Source organism: Mustela lutreola, chromosome X (assembly GCF_030435805.1).
Source record: "Mustela lutreola isolate mMusLut2 chromosome X, mMusLut2.pri, whole genome shotgun sequence".
Lineage (NCBI taxonomy): Eukaryota > Metazoa > Chordata > Mammalia > Carnivora > Mustelidae > Mustela > Mustela lutreola.
Genome location: NC_081308.1, coordinates 116521745 through 116546204, shown reverse-complemented (window position 1 = coordinate 116546204; position 24460 = coordinate 116521745). Strand labels below are relative to the sequence as shown.

Below are 24460 nucleotides of genomic sequence, written 5' to 3'. Positions count from 1 at the left end.
TTTGGATACCATGTAGCTGAAGGATTTCATGTCTGCCAATTATACGGATGCCTTTTCTGGATTAGACAGTGTGTGCTAGCAGCCAGGGGTCGCTTTGAGGAATTCATAGGTAGAAGAGAAAGGATGGTAGATCACACAAGTAGTGATTACCTAAGTCAGGAAGAACTGCAAAGCAGAATAAGCTGGAGTTAATAGTTCTCATGGAAGATCCTGGGAGGTTTGTTGGAGGAAGTAGCATTTCCACTGGGCCTTGAAAGGCAGGTAGGTATTCCAAAGACAGAGCAGGGAATCAAGGAGCAAAGGCACCAGAAGCCTGAGCCCAAGGGTGATCTACCTGCAGCCCATTGCTTGTGGGGGGCAATCGAGGGTAATTCTTGGGGCCTTCTACTTGTAGGGAGGGAACATGTGGCTTTCTGGAGAGCATTAACATTTCATTCTGAATATTCCAGCTTTAATGCTATTCCAAGGGGCCTGTGGACATTACTTTCAAGGGGGAGTATTTGGGGCGGGCAGCCTGGTCGCTGGCCCCGCCTTCTTCCCCGAGAGGCCTAGTTTTATGGCATTAGAGTATTGGCGGCATCCGAAGAGGATTACAGAGGACCTTCTATACCATGCCGAGGGACTGGAGGCATTTCTGAGGCATTGAAAGTTTTTTTTTTTTAAGATTTTATTTATTTATTTGACAGAGATCACAGTAGGCAGAGAGGCAGGCAGAGAGAGAGAGAGGAGTTAGCAGGCTCCCTGCAGAGCAGAGAGCCCTATGTGGGACTCAATCCTAGGACCCTGGGATCATGACCTGAGCCGAAGGCAGAGGCTTTAACCCACTGAGCCACCCAAGCGCCCCGACATTGAAAGGTTTTAAGCGGGGAAGTATGAGGTCACCTGTACATCTTAGATAAATCCCTCTGGTTGCCATCTAGGAGACGGTGTGGACAAAGGCAAGCGTGGAAGCAAAGAGAGCCCAACCACGAGGCTACCGCGCAGCTCCAGGCAAAAAGTCATGGGGCCCGACACAGAATCTGCAGCCCTGAGGAGGCAGTGGAGAAAGGTGGTTAATAAGCAATGTCTGGGCGGTCCAGTCAACTAGCTTTGGGTACGCCCTGTATGCATGTGTGTGCGTGTGTGCGTGTGTGCGCGCGCGTGCCTGGGGGAAGAAGGGGGAGGAGGGAACCGAGAATGACTGCCCGACAAGTGCAAAGAGGAACGACCCTCAGTGAGGGTCTCCGGTCTCCTCAAGGGGCGGCGGGAGGGGACGGGAGGAGAGGGCAGAGGAGGAAACGCTCCGGGACAGCGGGAAGAAGTTTGGATCACGGAGAAGGAGAAAACCCGAGAGGCCAGGTGAGCAAGAAGGCTCCGCCCCCGGGCCGGCCCCGCCCCCCGCTCCACCTCCTCTCCCTCTTCCCACCCACCCCCAGCCGCAGCTCATCCTCGAGGGCGGAGAGAGGTGGCATTTGAGTCCTCCGGTATCCCAGCAGGCAGTGCAGCCTAGAGACGCTGACAAAGGACCGGAGGAGCAGTGGCAGCTGCTTTCCGAGGAGCCGGTGTTGCCGAGGTGAGAGCCCCCCCCACCGTCCCGTCACCCACTTCCTCCGACTTCGGGAAGACGTGGAAGTTACGTTGCCAAGAGACCCCGCGCAGAGAACGAGCCGTACCCAGCCCCCGAGCTTGGCTCTGACTGACGGCGGGGCTCGGCGGCGCCCGGCTGCGGGTGGGAGGCGGGGAGCGGGCAGATGGAGCCCTTTCTGCCCCATCTCTGACTGTCAGCCGCCCCGCCGCCCGCGGAGCCCGGCGTCAGGGTCCGGCCGGCCCGTGCGCGCCTTTGCCGTGCCCGGGTGGAGGCAAGCAGGCTCGGGATCCCCCCGGTGCCCGCCCGGCAGAGTTCGGTTGCCCCGGGGATGAGGCTCCAGGGACAGCTCTTTGGCGGATGTGGCGAGGAGGGCTAGGGGAGGGAGGCTGACTCCCCATATGGGGTGACACCGTCCTCGCCCTAACTCCTCCTCCTCCTAACCCGGCCGGTACCCGCCCCCCCCACCCCTCCCCCGCTCCCCCGCTCCCCCGGCGAGCAACTGGGAGGAAATCGGCGGAGCTGAAGCGAGGCGTCCCGGGATGGCTGGAGGGAGGTGAAAGTGGGGTGGCGAGGCAGAGAGGGAGAGCGAACGCCTTCGTGGAATAGTGGCGGGGGGTGGCAGGGGTACGTGGCCTGCATCCGTCCCGCTTCCTGTACCTCCGCACGGATCCTGATGGTTGTACCAGCTGCTCGGCTGTAAACAGGCTCACATGACCGGTTTCACATGGAGCCGGCCGGTGTGGGGACGAAGGCTGGAAAGGCAGGGCCCGATCAGGTGGAGCGCCAGTCCTAGGACGGACCGGTTCACACTCATCTCCAGCCTTCCAGCTCTTTTTCAATGTTCCGTGGCTTCCCCTCTGGGTAAACTAACGTCTGCCCCCTCCGGACTGAAGTTGCTTTTCTGCCCCAGTAGAATCCAAGAGACCTCACCTCGGGGAGCGAGAGGGCAAAATAGTACATGAAAGCGGTCCCGGATTTTTTGACCTTTGAGGGAAATAAAGAGATGGCCCCAGACTTGGAAAATGGGATCCTTTGGCTCTTGCTTAAAAAGCAGCCCTGTTCTATTGGAATGCATTGCGTTCTTAATGCGAATTCCAGAGAGAAGGGGAAAAGTCTACTGTTTCAGCCAGGGAGCACCTGGAATTTAATATATACTTGATGATGGAAATCTCCTCTATGTTTCCTTTAAGTACTTGGAAATCTGCCTATAAAATGCTATATACAGGATATTGACTAGGGAGTGGACACCAACTTCTAGATTACTGTATATTTGTGGTAGAAAGCAATGGGAGGTTTGGAAAACAGGAAATGGGCCAAATGTGCCTTTCAAGTTGTTCACGTGTACATGCCCAACAGGATACAAGATTAAACTAGTTTCTGAAGAATTTCTAGAACTCTCAAAATACAAGATTTACTCAGGTACCAGGATATTTGAAAATTTGGAGTTTCTTAAATCTGTAAGGGGTAGTGGTTATAGATTCTCTTCTCATGTAATATATAATTAGATGTAATGGGCAATATTTAGTATAAAGCTACCCCTTTGTAGGTGAAGACCAAAAACAGAATAGCTTATAAAATAATGCATGTTTCTCCCCTTGAATTGTTCATGACATTTTCTTCCCAAAATTTTTAAATTTTTAATTGTTTTCTCCTGAAGCTTTGACATTTATTTTTGATTTTTTTTTTTTTGAGAGGGTGGGGTAAGAGGGAGAGAGAATGTTAAGCAGGCCCCACACCCAGCATGGAGCCCAGGGTGGGGCTTGATTTCAGGACCTTGAGATCCTGACCTCAGCCAAAATCCAAGAGTCAGAGGCTTAGCCTTCTGAGCCACCCAGGTGCCCCTTAACTCTAGTTTCTGAAAAACAATTAAGAAACTACAAGAAAATCTTCCCCATCCTCTAATAGCCCAATAAAGTAAGTAATTTGCTACTCTTCTTTTTCTGTTTTTTTTTAATGTTTAAAATGGAAAATAGAGGCATTTTAAATATTGTCTAAAATTTAAATGGGCAGATGATCTGCATTGCTCTGAATCTTGTTCTGCTGCCTTGTAGTATTCTAGAGAATCTTGTCCTACAATAAATAGATGAAGTGATTTACTCTTTGAGGCTTTTTGTTTCCTCATCTGTAATATGAAAGTTTTGTTTTCATCTCCGGGGTCCCTCATAGCTCTCAAATTCCATAAAAACAGGGCAGTTTTTGATTGGGGAATACTCTTGGACAAAATAAGAGACTCAAATAAGCCAAGTTATTGGTATCAGCTGGAAGAACACGCAGTCCTTCACAAGAGCTATTCAGAGCCCTAATAGAAATAGGGATTGTGCCCTGCAAAATTCTCATTAGGTAAATTAGTCATATGGGTTGACCTGGACCCCTCTCTCCTCTCAGTCAGGAAATTGAAGATTGCCTCAGCTGAATCCTGCCTCCCAAATTAGAAAGTACAATTACACCTGACTTCCTTGACCTTTGGGGCATAGCAGAGTGATTCTTTCATTCATCCCAGGTTCTTCCTGAATTAAGTGGGCTGTGTGATCCGAGATGAAATGAGGATGAAAAGAAAGCTCTAGCAGGCGCTCACTTTGGCCGTGCCTTGGTTAGATCCCAAGAACCCATGCCCTTGTTTCAGCTTCGCAGCATTTGAGATTTAATTTTGCACGCGCGTCCTGAAATTATCAGTCTCAAGGATTGAGTCACGCTAACCCAGTTCACAAAACATTTTTTAAAAAGATTTTATTTGACAGACAGAGATCGCAAGTAGGCAGAGAGGCAGGCCAAGAGAGAGGGGGAAGCAGGCTCCCCGCTGAGCAGAGAGCCCAATGCGGGGCTCGATCCCAGGACCCCGAGATCATGACCTGAGCCAAAGGCAGAGGCTTAACCCACTGAGTCACCCAGGCACCCCTCACAAAACATTTTTATGTTAATATGAATGCCGGTTGACTGACTGCCTGTGAGAAGTCGAACGGCCAAGCCGACCAAGAAGACTCGTGAATAAGCCCGGGCACCCTTTGCTTTTGACGCTGTGGAAGCACAGACCTTGTCCTCCATCTCCCGCCTTTTTCTAGGGACTGTGTGGAGCACTCTTTTTTTAAAACTCCTAGTGGTTGATACCTTCGACAAGGTGACAGCTTTTATGTGAAAACCCTTAGATAGCTATTTCCGAGTCATCTGATTGAATCTGGGCCACCTGTAAAACCTCTCTAAAATTGGTTTCCTCTCCATTCCTATGGCCTTCGTCTAGGCCCTCACTTCATGCCGCGTTGATTCGGGGGTGACTTGGTTTTTCCTGTAACTGCTCCGGAGTCCACTCTTGTGCTTAACTGGTCAGATTCCCACTTCGGATCTTCTTTAGTCCGGTCTCTGCTTAAGACCCTTCAGAAGTTTCCAACCATCGCCCACAGCAGTGGTTCTCAAGGTGCAGTATGCCCTAGAATCATCCAGAGGGCTTGTAAAAACACAGATGACTGGGCCCCGCGCCCAGGACTTCTGGGGCTGTAGGTCTAGCCTGGGACCCAGGAATTGGCTTTTCTAGCAAGTTCCCAGGTGAAGCTGCTGCCGCTGGTTCAGTACCACATTTTGAGAACCACTGGCACCCAGAAGCAAGTCTCCAACCCCAAACTTGGCTTACAGCATTTTTTCACCATCTCTCGCCACTCCTCCATACAGGCTATTTTTTAACCATGTGCTGTGCCAAAGCTCATCTTAAGAGTCCCTTTCATGCATCTACACATCTTCTTCCTGGAATTCACCACCCCCCACTCCTACTGCAAACTTCTATTTAAGGCAGCCTGGCACTTTCTTTATGCTCCTAGAGCTTTCTTATCTATCAGCATTTTAACACTTGTCACATCTTATCCTAATTACCATGTATATCTGTTTTTCCTGCTAGACTGAAATTTTCAAGGGCTGAGAAATTGTTTTCATTTTTTCTCTATATTCCTCAGCACTGGGCCTAGCACATAATACGTGCTCAGTTAAAGCTCCATGAGTGAACTTGTGATTCTAAGACTCTGGAGAGGGCCATAGGTAGCAACATATGTATTTCTTTCTTATTTTTAAAGATTTTATTTGTTAGCACACAAGTGGGGGGTGGTGGTGGTGGTGGCGGGCAGAGGGAGAAGCAGGCTCCCCGCTGAGCAAGGAGCCCAATGTGATATAGGACTCAAGCCCAGGACCCTGGGATCATGACCTGAGCCAAAGGCAGCCGCTTAACTGACCGCCACCCATGTCCTCCACAACATGCATTTCATATAATGAATTCATAGGGATTTTGCTTTGAGAACTACACATCTTGAAATACCTGAAGACCCTGAGATATTGTAAAACAAAGGAAATAACTAGTTTAAAGAAAAATGCTTTTAAAACTGATGTTGCTGGAGGATATCCTTGGTTTTTTTTTTTTTTTTAAGTCTTAAAATGCATACTGCTTAACTTTTCCTCCTTGAGTAGATTGTAGCCTGTCATCACTGACCTGTAGCAGGTCAGTTCCATTGGTAAGACATCAAATTACACGAAAAACCTAGGACATGTATAGAAACCAAATGGCCTAATACCACACAATGAATGATTGAACCTATAAAGTGGACATTAGAACGTTGCTTGTGAAAGACTTGACTTTATTTTTTTAAAGATTTTCCTTGACAGAAAACAAGCAGGGGGAGCAGGAGAGGGAGAAGCAGGCTCCCCACTAAGCCAGAAGCCCGAGGTGGGGCTCAATCCCAGGACCCTGAGATCATGACCTGAGCCAAAGGCAGAGGTTTATAACCACTGAGCCACCCAGGTACCCCTGAAAGACTTGACTTTAGGAATATACCAGCCATTCAAAATCCTAATAGATGGTACCGGAGATTTAAAGAGGAAGAGAGCAGAGCTGATGAAATGGGAAGGAAGAGAGGTTGTGTGTGTGTGTGTGTGTGTGTGTGTGAGAGAGAGAGAGAGAGAGAGAGAGAGAGGTTTGAATAATAGACTAAAGCAGAAGAACTTATTGCTCTTTTTTTAAAGATTTTATTTATTTGACAGATCACAAGTAGGCAGAGAGAGAGGGAGAAGCAGGCTCCCAGCTGAGCAGAGAGCCCGATGCGGGGCTCGATCCCAGGACCCTGGGATCATGACCTGAGCCAAAGGCAGAGACTTAACCCACTGAGCCATCCAGGCGCCCCAAGAACTTATTGCTCTTAACTCTTTAGTATTTCACTGGCCATTGGCTGCCCACACCAAGTATGGAGAAAGGAGATAGTCCTCCTGCCCAGATAAAAGGGAGCTGGCCCAGAGGTGGAGAGTAATCAGAGTAAACAGAAGAGGCTGGGAATGGCAGGGAGGAGCCCAGCAGATGGGTTGCCAGTTCCTGGGGAAGCTGGACTTGCGATGATCCTTAGCTGTTTAAAGCTTGAAACCACTGCAGCACAAGAAACCCCAAGGACCTCTTATTTCATGTGATTTTCTTGCAACCCCCTCTTTCCGAAAAAAGGGGGGTAGGGTAAATGACAGTAGGCCTTTAAAGTGGTTTCTGTTTTGAATCTCCATTTTGAATCTGGTGAACAAAGGTATCGAAACTCCCATTTATCTCCAGGTCTGATCTTTTTCTCCTTCTGGTCCATCTCATGTGAGGAAAACAGAAAAAAAGATCACACGTTGGGGTACTAATCTCCCTGGACTGATGGTGGGGAGTGTTGAGGACTTGATGTGTTTAGGGCTGTGTGTGTGTGTGTGTGTGTGTGTGTGTGAAAGAGTGAGAGAGAGAGAGAGTAGTTTGCAAACTCGTCACAAGGTGGTGTACACACATAAGGTTTTCTTTCGAATTGCGTTCACGATTGCATTTCTGTGCCATTGGTACAGAGCAAAAGGACAAGGCAGCTCCCGCATCACCAGCTCCCAGCCGCTCTGTGTCTCCGTGAGGTCGGGGCTCTATTGGAGCCTAGTTGGGCCCTGAGGGAGCCAGAGCTAATAAGGAGGAGAGGGAAACGGAAGGGCTGCGGGGAGGGGAGATGCAGCCAGGGGTGCAGATTCTCTGTTCTCTACTTACCCACAGTAAGCAGCTACCCTAGATTGACCGTCCTTTAATTGGGATCCTTTTCCTGTCTTTTTTGGACAAAATGTGTTCAGGTGTGAGGAGGAGGAGTGGTCCCTGATGGAGGAAACCGTTATTAGTAAGTACCTGTAGGCAAGCTGGCAAGTTCGGTATCTGCTGAGTGCCTAATACCAAGCTTGGGTCTATGTCGGAGGAGAAAAAACCAAAAACCGCCACAGAAAAACAATATGGCATGGTGCTTGAAGTCTGGGGAGTCCAAATGAGCCCACACAAAACAAATGTCAGAATATTCCATCAATGCCGGAAGTACATGAAGAGAGAATGTAATAAAATTAGTGAGATCATGTAGATCAGAAAAGTAGAAGACCACCAAGGGGGAATTTGAAGGAGGCTTTGAAGAATGAGGAACATTTTGGTGCCCAGACAGGTAGAATGCAGAATAAACCTTGTTTACTAATGCTCTCATAGGTAGTTACTGTCAGTCCTAGATCATCTTTCCTAATCAGGAAAAGAAAGCACACCCAACTTGGTAAGTGAAACTATTTTTCAATTGTTTTTCTTTATAAATAAACTGAAAAGGAAACACATGTATCAAGACTTGAATTGTGGCTCTTCCTTTGAGAATGACTCTGGAAAAGCAGGGACCTTTCTAGAGATGAGGGCATGTGTGACAATGTGACAGGATCAGAGGCAGGACTTTTGAAAATGAGACACAGGAGATGGAACCATTTAGGGAAGTGTGAGTCTGGAGCCCAGAGATCTGCCACCAGCACTTTGTGTGACCTTGGGTAAGTCCTTTAACTGTCACTGGGCCTGCTTTCCTCAGCAGTAAAATGAGAAGGCTGGGAGCTCACGTTCTTCGACTTTGTGTGTGTGTGACTTTTGGAAAGCAACCTCATAAACCAATTTGGAGTAAGGTTTTACCAAAGGCTTAGTATATAATCTGTTCCCAGAATTTTTACACTCTGTCCTTTTGCAGTATGGACAGGAGCAAAGAGAAAGTGTTGGTTTCCAGAAGACCATCCATTAGAGGCAGGTTTTCTGCTTTTTTATGTTTGTCGGCAGAATCTCTAATATTGTGCTTGGTGACCTGAGGCTGATTTCCATTAGCCAGGATAAATGAGAGATGGGAACAGGGATTGAAAAAAAGAATAAACTGGGAAGAACCAATGAAACACTTCTTTAACAGTGGCCGGGGGAATGGACAGCCTACTTAATCACCATTCGTGGGGCAAAGTGTATATATTCAGCTCGTCCAGAGAAACCTTCAAAATGAACAGAGTAAGAATTCTGCTAAGCCGTTATGTAAAGCTAGCGAAATTTCTACTCTGACTTGTGCCAATGAACTTTCCCCTTAAGGTTGGAAGAGTTCAGGGCTTGTTCTGTGTGGTTAATTTTGACTGCCCAGTCAGATTTATAAACCATGTCCTCCTCTTCTGTAACAGCTGCACATTTCCCGCAGTTTGCAAGTCCTGCTAAACCTTTGTTTTTCTCAGTGTAATGAGTTTCTGTTGCATCCAAGAGGAGCTTAAAGAATTGAAATCGTGGTATTTAACACATCATTTCAGGCTTTCCATGTTATTAAAGGATCATGAATTGGAAAATGCAATTAACAGATTTTTTCACACATTGTTTCTAAATTCCTGCTTGAGTTTCAAAACTGGGGCACCTTTTCCAAAATTGGCCCTGGAGGAGTTATTGTTTAATTTGACTTAAACACACACACACACACACACACACACACACACACACACACACCTTTTGAATGGGTGTTCATAGGGTTCAGAATTCAAAAGGTACACAAAGGTATCCCGAGGAAACTGCCCTGTCACCTTGTCGCCAGCCACTCAGGTAGTTTCTCCAGGGGCAGCCCGGGCTGTCCTTCCAAAGATCTTTTTTTTTTTTTTTTTTAAAGATTCTATTTATTTGGCAGATCGCAAAAGAGGGAACACAAGCAGGGGGCAGTGGGAGAGGGAGAAGCAGGCCCCTCACCTAGCAGGGAGCCCGATGCGGTTCTCAATCCTAGGACCCCGGGATCATGACCTGAAGGCAGACGCTTAATGACTGAGCCACCCGGGAACCCCCTTCCAAAGATCTTTTACCCAGAGCCCGGAAACAACCTCCTCCCACACAGATATCCTCAACACCACATCACGCCCTGCTTTTCTCACTTTGTACTGCACTTGACTGTCAGTCCATACCTACACGACACAGAGAGCTCTCTTTTTCTCTCTGACAGCTTCCTGGCCTCCCAGCGAATGGCTGTATTTTACTTTATCACGTGACATCCCCCCCCAACACCCCCCCCCTCCCGGTCTTAAGGGACAGTTGGGCACTTTCTACTCTGACTCTTGACAACAACAGCTAACCCTTGTTGAGTGCCAAGCTTTGTTCTGTGTGCCTCCCCTAAGTCATTTACTCCTCAGCACTGAGAATAGAGACTCTTACACATTCGGGACGTCCCACAAGACAAATATTTATGCCGGCTGAATTCCTAGAAGTAGAATGGTGAATCTCCAGGTCCAAGGGCACAGGTGTTACTCGTGGCAGGTAGAGTCAGCATGTCAGCAACCTGCAGAACAGGCCTGGTGGCTCCCACTACGGGCTCCCAAAAGTTGTTGACTGAGCGCCAATCTGGCAAGTAGCAATGTGTATCTCTCTTGTGAGAGGTTCCCCCTCCTCTGGGAATTTTAAAAACAGTTTGTCCTTTTCTGTGAAATATTGTAGCATTTGTTTACTTCTGTTGAGTGCCTTTTCATAGTAATTTATATTTCTGGTATATCTGGTAGGGAAATTAGACCTAATTTATGATTGAAAAAGTTCCCTTGGCTTTATGTAGACTGTTTTTTTTTTTTTTTTATTGGTTTTGGGTGTGGTTTTTTGTTTTGTTTTTGTTTTTTTCTTTCCATGTGGCATTTTTTTTTAAAGATTTTATTTATTTATTTGACAGAGAGATATCACAAGCAGATGGAGAGGCAGGCAGAGAGAGAGAGAGAGAGAGAGGGAAGCAGGCTCCCTGCTCAGCAGAGAGCCCGATATGGGACTCGATCCCAGGACCCCGAGATCATGACCCGAGCCGAAGGCAGCGGCTTAACCCACTGAGCCACCCAGGCGCCCCCATGTGGCATTTTTAAGTGTTTTTAGATAGTTGAGTTTATCAATATTTTTTGGTTTCTGGTTGCTAGAAAGACTCAGATTAGAAAAGAAAAAAAAAATCTCCTATGGTTTTTAGTGTTTTATGGATTTCTCGTTCTACATATAAAACTTTTATCCATTTGGAATTTACCCTAATAAAGTTTTGGAATTTTGTGAGCAATAAGGGGTAAATTCAACCCCCCTCCTCAGGTTGATACTGGTTTTACCAATATTTATTGACTAAACTGTTTCTCAGAAATTAGAGATGCCATGCCACCTTTTATCCTAAGCTAAATTCTCGTCCTTTTTTTTTCTAATATTTTATTTACTTGAGATAGACAGCACAAACCGGGAGGAGGATCAGGGAGAAGCTGAACAGAAAGCCTGACGTGGGGCTCGATCCCAGGCCCCTGAGATCATGACCTGAACCAAAGGCAGACGCTTAACCCACTGAGCCACCCAGGTGCCCTTACATTCTCATCCTAATGTTTTAGAATGAGGTGTTGAATACTATTTAGTGATGGCAAACTCGGATGTTGTTTTTCTGAAAACCAAGCTTACTAAGAAAGTAATAGAGCTAATTATTTTCTCTTGAAAAAATTATACCAAACTTCTGAGAGCACATTATCCAAATAGAAATGTGTATGGCCCTTACCAAAAAAAAAAAAGAGAGAGAGAGAGAAATATGTCGCAAATAAAAACTCAAAATTAGAATGACTTCATAACAGATGCTTTTCAGAATAATCTTCATTTTATTGTATTAGAGTGGAGAGTTCGTTAGCTAGAGTGGAAATGCTGGGCTGTGGCAGGAGGCCTGCTGACATTATTGTCTCTATCTCTTCTTAATTTAATAACCGTAGCAAACACTTAGAACGTTGCGTGGCCTACAGTGAGTGCTGAAAGCATTGCATGTATTAATTAATTCAGTATATGTAATTAATAAAAAGTTTGTGATCTGGTATGAATGATACACATATTACATGTTCTTACTAACAAAAATGTCAATAGGCTCTTTTGGCACGATCAAAAAAGCCCCAAAACCCAGCCCACCCCGTCATGAGCTACATGTGAGCATGTTGTAGGGTACGTGGATAGGAAATAGCAGCATGATGGTCTGGGACAGGTTGTGGGTTATGGTCTCCCCAGCATTGTCCCTCACTTGCACATTGTCCCTCTGTGCCTGCCTACCTGTGCCTTCCCCCAACACAGAAGTAAATGCCTTTTTTTCTTTTTCTTTTTAAGATTTTATTTGAGAGAGTGCGTGAGTGATCGTGAGAGGGGGAGGCGGGAAGAGGGAGAAGCAGGTGCCCTCCCCTGAGCAGGGAGCCCGACTTCTGGGCTTGATTCCAGGACCCTGGGATCATGACACGAGCCTAAGGGAGACGCTTCACCGATTGAGCCATCCAGGCGCTCCTGCCCTTTTTTTTTTTTTTTTTTTTTTTTTTTTTTTTTTGCTTTAAAGACTACCTCAAATGTCATCTCCCTGACTCTCTTCCAGGTAGAATTATTCATGTAATCTTCTGATTCCCCGCTGCTTTATAGATAATGATATGCATTGTAATAGAGGTAGCTTAAATACTGTTTCATCGGTTAGATTTGAGTCTTTTGTTAAGATTTTATTTATTATTAGAACACAGGCAGGGGGAGAGGGAGAGAGAATCCCAAGCAGACTCCGTACTGAGCGTGGAGCCTGATGCGGGGCTCCATCTCATGACCCCGAGATCGTGACTTGAGCCGAAACGATGAGTCGCTCCCTCAGCTGGCTGCACCACCCAGGGGCCCTTCTGTTTGAGTCTTCTGCAGGCAGGGCCTGTGCTTTACTCATCCTTGTATCTGCACAGCTCCTGACAGAGTTCCTGGCTTGTAACAGGTGTTCAGCGGAAAGAACATAAAAATTTGCCTACTTGATTATACAGTATCTCATTTGATAAAAGTTGGAAGGGCCTCAAACGGAACCCAGCAGTTGAATCTTGTGTTACAGCGCTCCTGGAAGGTGTGGGAACTTGAACACAAAGTCTGCAATGGTGTCTGGCCTATTTTAAAGGTGTCATCTACAGAGGGAAAATCAGACTTTTTCTGTGATCAGATTGTTTTAGCTTTGGCATTTTCAGAAGCCACATTCTTAGGATACTAGCTAAATAAGAATGTTGTTGATTAAAATTAGATGAGGAAGTAAACACAGCAACAAAAGGTCTCCAAGTTGGAAGAAAATAGCTCTGAAGCCTGTGTGCTTGACGCAGGAGGGGAGGCACAGAGCTTGTGGCATGGCAGAGCCTACGTACTGACTTTGAATTTTCATAGAAAACTCCCAAGGACTCCTTAAGTTTGGATATTCGGCTTCCTTTCAAGACATTTTTTTTTGTCGTGGGTTTTTGGTAGGAAAAAAAGATGAAAAGAACTCTCCCACCCATGCTGCCAGAAGGCACCAAGGCATTGTTGAAAAGAGTGTAAAAGTGTTTTTCTCCCAGAACTCACAGAAACTTTCTTTGCTTTTTATTTTTTAGCCTTTGAGAATTTGGATTAGCTCACATAAAATCAGTTGTGACAAGACAAATTCTACTTTTTAAGAAATCCGACTTTTTAAAAAGAGTGATGGCCCTTTGATCTCATCTCCTTGAAAGAGGGTGATTAATTTGAGGTAGAAAGAGTTCTTTATCCTAGCATTTATGTAATTTATCATAGGTTGAAAGCTTGAGCGTGAAAGGAGCATGTGTAAATTTCTTTGCATAGTTGGAAACAAGCTGTATAAGTAAGCCATGAGGAAAAGTCCAAGGGCATCTTTAAATGGTTCGGGGACCTGTTTTAATGCAAGCTGAACATGCTTTTTGTTGGAGGGACAGTAAATGAAAACAGGTGTCATTCGATTTCCTTCTCTCTTCTTCTCTTTCTAGATTGCCAAAATGCTTTGGAGTTTTTAACTAACTGACTTAAGAAAAGTCCCAACTAGATTTGAGACTATAAAAACCGAAGCTGCAGCAAGGGCGATTCAGTGCCAATGCATCAACAAAAAAGACAGCCAGAGTTAGTGGAAGGAAATCTTCCTGTTTTTGTGTTTCCCACGGAGCTAATATTTTATGCAGATGACCAGTCAACACATAAGCAGGTGTTGACTCTGTATAATCCCTATGAGTTTGCCTTAAAGTTCAAAGGTGAGTCTCCTAGGTCTCTTTTATGGATTGTAACTGGTCCCTACTAATTGTTTACTTGTAGAAACTAATTAAAAAAGAAACACCACTAATGGCCATTGTGACTTTTTCTTTCAGTTTTGTGTACTACTCCAAATAAGTATGTTGTCGCTGATTCTGCAGGTGCAGTAAAGCCTCAGTGTTGTGTGGATATGTAAGTCAAAAATCCCTTCCTGGTAACATGTTTTAAGTGTGTTAGTATTTATGTGTTTAACTTGAAAAGGATCTCTTCTTGAAGCTGTACCCCCTTAGGCATTTATTACATTTTGAATTTTTGCTGGAAGTTTTTAGTCTCTCACGGTTCTTTTTAAAATTTTATTTATGGTTTTTAAAGGTTGTTTATTTTTTTGAGAGAGTGAGAGTGAGAGTGAGCGAGCGAGAGCGAGTGCGGATGGCTAGGGGTGGGGGGAAGGAGGGGCAGAGGGAGAAGGAAACCCTGAAATAGATCATGACCTGATCCAAAGGCAGACACTTAACTGACTGAGCCACCCAGGCGACCCAGTCCCTCACAATTCTTAAGAAGCCCCTAATATTCGAAATAGGTCGATTCAATCCTTAGTAATATTTCATGATGCTGGAGCGGATGGGCGTGTTACTATTTCCATGAACATCTCCTCAGTTGTGCTTGTAGCCACAGCGGGGGTCGCTTACGAAGGTCAAGTTCTAACTCATTCCTTTAAATTTCTCTAGCTATAACAGGGAATTTAGCTTTCCTTGGGACATCCTATAATATTATAGTGACATTTGGGAAGCTAACACTGCTACATTCACAGAACAATGGTAATAGAAGTTCATCTGAAATAATATCTCGCTAATAAGCCTGGAAGTTAATCTCTACAAACAGGAAGCAGGCGTGTAACTACTCATCTGTAAAAGGTTATCTGAGCTCTTCCAGATAATTTCGTCAGAAATTAAGTGTCAGATAAATGATTGTTTGTTCAAGCTGTTCATATTTAATTTTCACTTTGGAGCTAGTGTTGACCAGATGGATCCATGGACCAGCTCTTAATTTAAGCTACCTTTGTTGAAACCTTCCGTGAGAACGAGAAGCAGAGGTTGTTTTTTGTTTTTTTTTTTCTTAATACAGTTTTGTCCTCCCATAGCCGTAAAATGATATATCTTCACAGGATGTGTTTTCGCAGGTTTCGTTAGATTTTCATTCAATACACAATAAGCAAGGACTACTCCAAAGAAATGTAGTCTCTTGCCAAATAAATGTGTTATCTTTGACCTAATTGGTTTGTGTTCTCTATTAAGAATGAGGTAAGATCAACAGAATTGTAGATTGCTCTCATAAAATTGCAAGTGCTTTACGCTCTTCTCAGAGGAAGACAGAAGCACATTGTTAGCCTTCTGTAGCATTGGTTGTACTGGTTACTTACTATTTAGTTGCTTGTTTTTACCTGCATGCACAGACTTTCAGTATTGGGTCTAGGTGTGAGCGGCAGTAGAAATCTAGGAGACTTTCGTGGGGGAAGAAAGCATCTCCTGTGTCCTATTCGGTAACCACTGCTGCCCGCAGATCTCAGGGGGGATTCAATGTCTTCGCTAAAAGGAATTGTCTTTACCTGTCATTCTTTTACTTCAGACTTTTATTTTATATTGTAGAGTATGTGTTTTCATCAAATATTTTAGAATCACCCATTTCCTTTTGGGTTATGCTGGGACTTTTTTTTTTTTAAGCCTCCTTAGCAAGTTTCTGTATTTTGAGCATTTGGTTACAGTTAGTTAATGTTCTCCTGTATGAAATCTCGGGCTGACTTCTGTTTGACAGGCCCCAGGAAACCTAAACAGCCTTTTTTTTTTTTTTTTTTAATGTTTTCAGTGTGATCCGTCATAGAGATGTTCAATCCTGTCACTATGGTGTAAAAGACAAGTTCCGCCTCCAAGTTTCCGAGCAAAGCCAGAGGAAGGCTTTAGGAAGGAAAGAGGTGGTGGCTATTCTTCTCCCATCTGCAAAAGAACAAAAGGAAGAAGAGGAAAAAAGGATAAAGGAACATTTAACCGAAAGTTTATTTTTTGAGCAGTCCTTTCAACCAGGTAGTTTTGGGGTTGCTTTTAAAGGCCATTGGCGCTCTTAACGCATTTCTAACTGGAAAATCACCAGGGAGCTAAGAATCATTACTAGAAAAATGATCTGCCACTTTTCACCCAATTAACTACTTCAGGACGGAACCGAACTAGAGATCAGGTACCGAAAATGGAGCAAGAGGCCTAGAGCTGGACTTGAAATGGGGAGAGAAGCTCTCGGCCGCCTCGGCTGTGAGGAGAGGGCGAGCGTGGCTATCGCCTCTGAAATGTGTCGACCCAAGAATGCAGCCCCCCGCCCCGTACTTTCGAAGGCTAGCCCAATTTGGCAATTACATACTTTTGTTTCTGTGACTTTCCCGTATCCTTTCTCATTTAATTAGTTCGAAGAAGGAGAGAGATTGTGTTTGGCAATAGGCCAAGCTTGGTGCACTGTTCATATTATTTTGAAAAAAAAAATCTCATTAAAGTTGAAGTTAATTAAACTAAGTAGATTATAATATCCCCTGTGGGCTATTAATTGAATCCCTCTCCATTCCTCATTTCCTTCCCAGCTTAGATATTCAGAAGTGTTATGATATATTCTTTCAACATTGACACTATCCTCATATGCAACTGTTTGGACGTCATTCCTCCTCCCTCTTAACGTCTCATTATCTCCTTCCAACCCCATTCTAAGAGGAGGAAGATAAAATTTTCCATAGAGAAACATGGAAACTTTTCTGTTAGTGATATATGAATGTGATAGCAGCTGTCCTTGAAATTGCAACATTATCTATGAGGAATTAAAAACAAATCTACTTGTCATTCCATTAATTCACAGACCCCTATCAGTTTGTTCATCTTAGTGTTTATTTGGATAACACAGGGAGTAATGGCTCTTTGATTTACTGTGCTCAAGAGTCTTGTAGTAGCCAGTAGAGTGCTTCCCAGCAACTGTGACTGACCGATAGGACCAGAATTTCATCTTTTGAAACTGAAAGAGAGCCTCTGGTAAATGTCACTTTGATCTCTGGTCAGTATTGGGAAGTTGGCTTATACATGTTTATGGAAATGGAATCTTCCCCCCTAAAGATGCCTCCTCTAGAATAAGAAAAGTCATACAATGAGCCCTTTATTTTACAACTCATTAGAATTTAGGTGAAAAATAATCCTAAAAGGCTAAATAATTACAAGTATTAATTGAGCATTTTATTCTTATTTTCCTTGGACAGTGAACCTTTCGTATCTGAAGGATATTAGAGAATTCTTCTAATTGTAAAAGTAGATAAATCAATGAGGTGGTTTCTGTTTGGGGGGAAAAAACCTCTCTCAGCCGTCCATGTCAGGAAGCTCAGTGAAGACAAGCACCCTGTTAGCACCTTATTTGTGTGGTTAATTCTCACTGTCCTTGGCCTTGAGCAGAGTGCCCCCTGCACAGAGTCATGTGCGCGGGTTTCACTAGGAGGGCGGGACTCCTCGTCTGGTAGGGTCCGTTGGATTGGTTTGCTTTGTCTTACAAGGTTTCCATGGCTCTGGCCGCTCTTCAGAGCAAGGGCGATGCCACAGTAGAGCCCCCATATGATGTCCTGGCCCACATGTCCTTTTTGCAAGGAGTTTACCCCCATGTTTCTAATAGTGTGGCAGGAAACCAAGGGACGTTTTTCTTGTTAATAGAGTATAATGGTGCCTGATTTAATCCATGTGGACCAAGTGATATTTTTCACTTCTGTTTATTAAATGAATAGTAAATTAACATGTGGTTTCCAGTATGTAAAATTCTATGTTTTTTTTTTCATTAAGTGTCTTTGAACTAAAATGTTGAAATGAATTGAGATTGTTTGGGGGGATGTTTTGAAATGTGATTATTTTTGCACATCTTTAGAGAAATGATTATTAGACATATCACAAGTACGACAATGTTGGGGGTCTCTGTGAACCAGCCAGAAAGTGGTCAGAGGCTAGATTGTGAAACACTTAGATTTTATAAATGTATTTTTATAAATGTATCAGAAGGCAAAAAAATGAGATATTTCTTCTCGAGTTGATTGTACTATAAAAGACATAGCAGTAACAAATTCAAAAAGGAAAACATCTACAATCCCACACACTTAACAAATTTGCTTATGTAACTGTTCCATGTTACTTTCCAGACCTTGTCTATGTGCATAAGTACATTTATATATATATAAATTCATTTAACAGAAATTTAAGAGAAACCCACAAAGCATACTTTAACAAAATACCAAAGCCCATGTTATTAAAAAGATGTTTTGAAAAGATGCAGCTGAATCTTAGTGGGTTTGTCTTAATTACATTACTAATGAACTGCTATTTCTATGCAATGTTTTGAGTCCGTGCCCTCTGGCTTAAGAAAATTACACTCTTTATTATTGTTTATAATAATAAAAGATTGAAAATGACCTAAAAGTCCATCAGTTGGGGATTGGATTAAATTATGAATATTCATAAGATGGGATGCCAGGCAGACATTTATTTACAAGGTTCTGATGGAATGATAGATGGTTATGCATTGACCTATAAAGAGGCTCGTATATATTTCTGAGAGGAGAAACAGTTTATAGAATAGTAGGCATATTATGGTCTCACTTATGTTAAAAAAACATTTTTTTAAACATGTTTATGTGGGTATTTATAAAATCTGAAAGGAGCTGTACCAAGCTGTTAACAGTGTTCTCTCTAGGAGGGTGAGACTGATTGGGAACCTTTATGTTTTCTATAGCTCGATACAATTTTTACAACAATCTTGTAGTATCAGAAGAAAAGCCATTTATTTCCGCTTTGAAAAATTTCAAGTATCTATGCAAATAGATAAGCTTGAAAGCTCATCTCTGCAGCAAGTACAAATACAAAGCTACTTCATTCACGAACTAAAATAAGACTTGTTTTTTGATATTGATGCTGTTGTTTCGTCTCAAGCAATAATCACTAGAAAATTTGAATTTGTTTTCACCTATCTGGCTTTGGCAAGGCTCCATTAAAGTTCGCACAACAGCTAAGGTATTAATAATTTAGAAAAGCTGCATTTAATAATGAAATGAACAGTGTTATTTCATTAATAAAACACAAGATTGTGTTGCTGTTGGCTATTCCTTTTAATGACAGAAGGGTAGTGGGAAAACTATATGACAATATGCTGTTACCGGGTTTCTTAAAAACACGGATGTGAACATTGCACACACATAGCAAGCACTGTAGGACCACAGCCCGGCTACTGTTCTTTCTTTCTTTTTTTTTTTAAGTTTTCTTTCATTGTAGTAAGATCACTTAACACGGGATCTCCCCCACTCACAAATGTTCAAGTGTACAATACGGTATTGTTAACTATAGGTACGGTTCTGTACAGCAGAGCTGTAGAACTTACTCGTCTTGCTTAATTGAGCCTTTATGCCCCTGATCAGTAACTCACATTTTAAACACACCCCCAGTCCCTGGTCACCACCGCTCTGCTCTCTGATTCTGAGTCGGACTGTGTTGTGGATTCCTCAGGGAGGTACAATCGTGCAGTATTGATCCTGCTGTGGCTGGTTTATTTCATTTAGCAGAACACCCACCAGCTAACGTTTCTGCTTCCTCCTTTGCTGTAAATGGGATAGAGCAGGGAACAAGAATTTTTATAGGTAGGTTTTTTTTTTTTTAAGATTTAATTTTTTTGAGGGGCGCCTGGGTGGCTCAGTGGGTTAAAGTCTCTGCCTTCAGCTCAGGTCATGATCCAAGGGTCCTGGGATCGAGCCCCGCATCGGGCTCTCTGCTCTGTGGAAAGCCTGCTTCCTCTCTCTCTCTGCCTGCCTCTCCGCCTACTTGTGATCTCTCTCTCTGTCAAATAAATAAATAAAATCTTAAAAAAAAAAAAAAAGATTTAATTTTTTTGAGAGAGAGAGAGCATGAGCGCGGGGGGGGGGGGGAAGAGAAGCAGAAGCAGACTGCCTTCTAAGCAGGGAAGCCCAGCATGGGGCTAGGGCTCTATCCTAGGGCCCCTGGGATCAGGACGACCCCAGCCGAAGGCAGCCGCTTCCCCAACTGAGCTGAGCCACCCAGGCAACCCCACAGGTAGCTTTAAAACCTTCAAGTAGAGCTTTCCTGCTGCTTTTAATATTTTCAAAAATGGTAGCAGGATGCTACAGCTGGGTTAACCTGTCTCCCTAAAGACACTCTCAGAAGGCAGCAGGCTCCCGAGTGGAGTAAGACACAAGCCATCCATTGGCTTTCCATTTTCATTTCTAGGCCATTCTAAAAATTCTGCTTGTGTACTTTTATAAACACACACATGATACATGGACACTTTCTAATGAGGGTGAGGTGGGGGGAGGGGGAGGCTGGTGACCTTTCAGTAGGAACTTGCGACTTCACAATGCCGTTTCAACATTCCATTCCGTCACGACTCAGAGACGTTATGGGCTTCCAGATAAGTCCAGCAGACACGTCCCTATGGCATGGACATGATGGGCAAAGAGTCAGAGAAGTAAGACAAAACCAGCATCCTGGTGAGTGGGGACAGTGTCTGTGAGTGAACTTTGGTCTTGGGGCGCTTTTAGAAGCAAGCTCAGGAATTCTTGTCTTTTGACAGAGAACAGAGTGGTCTCCTCTGGCCCGAGCCTGCTGACCATCTTCCTGGGAGCGGTGTGCATCGGTGCCCTGATGCTTCCCACGCTGGGCGATGTGGAGTCACTGGTGCCTGTCTGCTTACACTTGAGTGTGAATCAAAAATTAGTGGCTGCTTATATCTTAGGTAAGCAGTCCAAAGTTCTACATGGGAGGTGCTGGGCAGGGGGAGTTCCACGTGTACAGGGTCACGGTGAGTGGTGCTGGTGCCAGTTTTGTTTTGTTCTGTTTTGTTTTTTAAGAGAAACAAGTAAGCTGGCTTCAAAAGCATATGTTGAGGTCAAGTGCATTTTAAGATTTCATTTTTAGCTTACGTTTCGTTCTTTTTTTTTTTCTTTTTAAATTTATTTAAGTCCTCTCTACACCTATGGGGCTCGAACTCACGACCGCAGGATTGAGAGTCACATGCTCTACTGATGAAGCCAGCCAGGCGCCCCCTACAATGAGTTCTTTGTAGCCGATTGAGCTAGTGCCTGCTACTGTATTCACTTGTCTTCCCTTTGCTGACTTGTGATGGTGTAAAGCACATATAAAATGTAAAATACACCTGTTGGCTGGCACAGCATTTCTACTTCTGGGAACTGATCCCAGGGAAACACTGAGACAAAGTGTGTACAGTGATAAAGGTGAATGGTACCGCCTTGTTGAACACTGCGAACCTTCCTCTTTAAACCAGTTCCCAGATTTCCCGTTATATCATTCTTTCAGTCATCCTGGCTTGAAATCTTGTAATTCGTTTAACTGAACAGTTACTCAGTCCCTGCCATGTGTCAGGGATCAGGGTTCCAGTCATGGCTGGCTGTTTTCATCATCTCTTGTCACGTCTTCTGAGAGGCCGACTCTGCAGTATCCTCTCAGTACACCTCAGTGTGCTCTCTTTTTGTATTTTTTTTAAAAAGAGTTTACTTATTTGACAGCACATGAGCAGCGGGGATGGGCACAGGGAGAAGCAGACTCCCCACTGAGCAGGGAGCCCAGTGCGGGGCTCGATCCAGGAACTCTGGGATCGTGACCTGAGGCGAAGGCAGACGCCTAACCGACTGAGCCAACCCAGGCGCCCCTATGCTCCCTTTAAATTTCAAAATGGTCTTCTCAGTTTGGCTTCCTACCTTCTCTTCCTATTTCTGCGCCCCCCCCCCCAGTTATTTTAACCCCCCAAATGCTCCATTGCATTGCTGCCAGATGGATTTCCATTCTGGTTTGGTTTCATCATTGCCCCTTCCTACTTGGGAGCCGTCAAGGACTCTAGTCAATAGAAAGAAGTATGACTCCGTAGTTGGGCATGTGAGACTCTCCACCCTGAGACCTCTGAGCCAATCTTGTCCAGCTGATTCCCTGTATAAATCCTTGATCACAGCCTGTGAGGTAAATTATGGAATTTGAAAAGCTCATTGAGAATCCGGTTAACCTCCTTGTCCTTGCTTCACCGTCCCCACGCCCGGAATGCCTGCTGATCGCCTTGCCTTTTTTTTTTCCAATCATTTCTGCCCATCTTATTTCAGTTTTAGCTTTTGGAGCATCTTTTCTGACCTGCCCTGGTCCTACAATTGTCCTCTTCTCTGTACATTATCATTCATGGGGTGTGTGTGTGTGTGTGTGTGTGTGTGTATGTTTAAACCACTTATTTAGGACTGAGCATATTCTTACGTGTGTGTGTGTGTGTGTGTGTGTGTGTGTGTGTGTATGTTTAAACCACTTATTTAGGACTGAGCATATTCTTACGTTACTAAATTTTTCTGGTTTCATGTACGGAGTCTCTTCTAAAGAGACAAGCCCAACAAGAATACTATCCTTCTGCCTCTTCGCGGTCCTGGAGCCCTAGGATACAAATAGGCTCAACATGTTTTTGTTAATGACGTTGGCTGCCTTTACTGACACCTTAAAAATGCCACATCTGCTGGTCTTAGAGCTGATGTGACTGGATAAAGTGGGAGGTATATTTGATGGTTAAAAAATTAGCTATGGCCAGACATCAGTGATCTAATTAAATCTATCCAGTGACTGCCCGTTGCTGTAAATTGGATTTCTTCTGTATAATATCAACTAAATTCAAACTGACTTTGAATTCTTGGTAGAGTGCCCATCTGTGTGCTGTAGTTTATTTGCTCGTCGAAATCTAGACAATTGCTTATTGAATGGAAGACTTGGTAAAATGCTTGGCTTTAACTGTTCTCCAATTTTTTTTTTCTTCCAGGTCTTATCACAATGGCTATACTTAGAACATGAGCAAGGAATTCAGTTGACTTCTGAAGTAAACTTATCTTGCAAATATGAATGTGGACTGCCTTTTATCTCTCTCTCACTCCATTAACATGCGACAAACTATTGAGTGATTTACAGTAATTGAAAAACTATAATATATATTTTAAATTACTCTCTAATTTTATTGGAAGGACTCCAGCTCATTATGTCACAGACAGCAAGGATGCTTTTGAGCGACCCCTAGGAAATTATTTGAAGAAACTTTTTATATCTAAAGCTATTGTGCAAAAGACTTTAATTAAAACATCTGCTATTTTGTCATCTTTTTTTTTCCTAATTCACTTTGATTCCTAAGGTCCTTCAAAGTGAAAGGCCTGAAAGAGCAAACTGAGAGCAAACTAACCAGCCTGAACATTAAATGACATTTATTTCCTAACTACAAACAGCAATGTTACTATGTAAATTATACCTTGTCCTCTGTCATTATAAACAGTTGCCATGGTGTTTTTAAAATAAGTTTTACAGTTACTGTGTGGAGGGTTAAAAAAAAAAAAAAAGAAAGGAAAAAGCATCTAGGGTTTTCTTTAACCCTCACAGAAGTAGCATGGCTTCTCTGTTTGGTCTAAGAATTTGAAAGGAAGCTAGGCATTTGTTTAGTTACTTGGTTTGCCCTGGCTTTACCTCTGGATCGGGCTTTATGTTACTAGGAGGAGAAAAATCACTTGATCATTTCTTCCTTTTTTTTTTTTTTAAGATTTTATTTATTTATTTGACAGAGAGATCCCAAGTAGGCAGAGAGAGAGGAGAAAGCAGGCTCCCCACTGAGCAGAGAGCTGGATGCGGGGCTTGATCCTAGGACCCTGGGATCATGACCTGAGCCGAAGGCAGAGGCTTTAACCCACTGAGCCACCCAGGCGCCCCTGATTGGTTCTTGCTAACCCTTTGCCTGACTGTCAGCAACTGGCCCAGCCTGGGATTACCAGATGCCAGATGTTGTGTTTTTCACCTTTAAACTCTAAGCCAGGTATAGAAAATCCTTGATACGTGTCTATTTTATATCAGTCACTGAGACATTTTTTAAGTTTTTATTTATTGAAACAACTTTACCAAAAAAAAAAAAGTCCCCAAAGCACAACTATTTACATTTCTTTATGGCCTCTTTGATCTTTACCGTATATACGCAGTTCTAACTGTTATTGTCACAAGAACTGATCTTTTGACTTGGGATTTTTATCTGAGAGCACAACGCATTGAGTCTCTTGAAAATCATCTTTCAGGTGTTTTTATAGAACGAACTTAGGCACTGCTACTGTTGTCTTCTCAAGGAATATACCTAAACACAAAACGTATGCTTGAGGTGGGTTTCTGCAGGAAATAGCACTTTGCTTCTAAAGTGAGAGCTTTTACGTATACTCTTTCATAGAAAATCCTCATTGTTTAACAATTTGAGAAAGATAAATCATTATTAAATGGATTATGTCTGTACATTGTATAATGACTTAAAAGCACAGAAATGTAATCTATTTTAAACTTTGTAAAAAAAAAATTACATTTGGAGGCTATCCTTGTTTCTCTGTCCCCTTCAAGTCCTCTGTGCATGTGCACACGTGTGTGTGCACAGGTGTGTATGCGTGTGAGTGCGTGTGTGTGTGAGGCAACACATTGTAAAGGACAGAAATTACTTTTAATAAATAAATGAAAATGGAGGCCTGAGTTTCA

General features: G+C 43.6%; 1 protein-coding gene across 2 annotated transcripts; it reads left to right on the top strand.

Moving 5' to 3' along the window:
* Window positions 1–1403: 1403 nt before the first annotated feature.
* On the top strand, window positions 1404–24460 carry MOSPD1 (motile sperm domain containing 1). 2 transcript variants are annotated; one of them, XM_059157349.1, is made up of 7 exons: window positions 1420–1552; window positions 7664–7707; window positions 13616–13873; window positions 13988–14063; window positions 15735–15949; window positions 20505–20666; window positions 22734–24460. In XM_059157349.1, exons 3-7 carry the CDS (start codon window positions 13720–13722, stop codon window positions 22763–22765), a joined length of 639 nt encoding a protein of 212 aa, XP_059013332.1. In that variant the 5' UTR covers window positions 1420–1552; window positions 7664–7707; window positions 13616–13719; the 3' UTR covers window positions 22766–24460. The 2 variants fall into 2 exon arrangements, with proteins under 2 accessions (XP_059013331.1, XP_059013332.1); XM_059157348.1 differs by lacking the exon at window positions 7664–7707 and having other exon boundaries at window positions 1404–1552.

Coding starts and splice junctions, on each gene's coding strand:
- MOSPD1 (XM_059157348.1), top strand. CDS start 13,720: ATGCATCAACAAAAAAGACAGCCAGAGTTAGTGGAAGGAAATCTTCCT. Junction 14,064..15,734: donor CCTCAGTGTTGTGTGGATAT/GTAAGTCAAAAA, acceptor TAATGTTTTCAG/TGTGATCCGTCATAGAGATG. Junction 15,950..20,504: donor TGAGCAGTCCTTTCAACCAG/GTAGTTTTGGGG, acceptor GTCTTTTGACAG/AGAACAGAGTGGTCTCCTCT.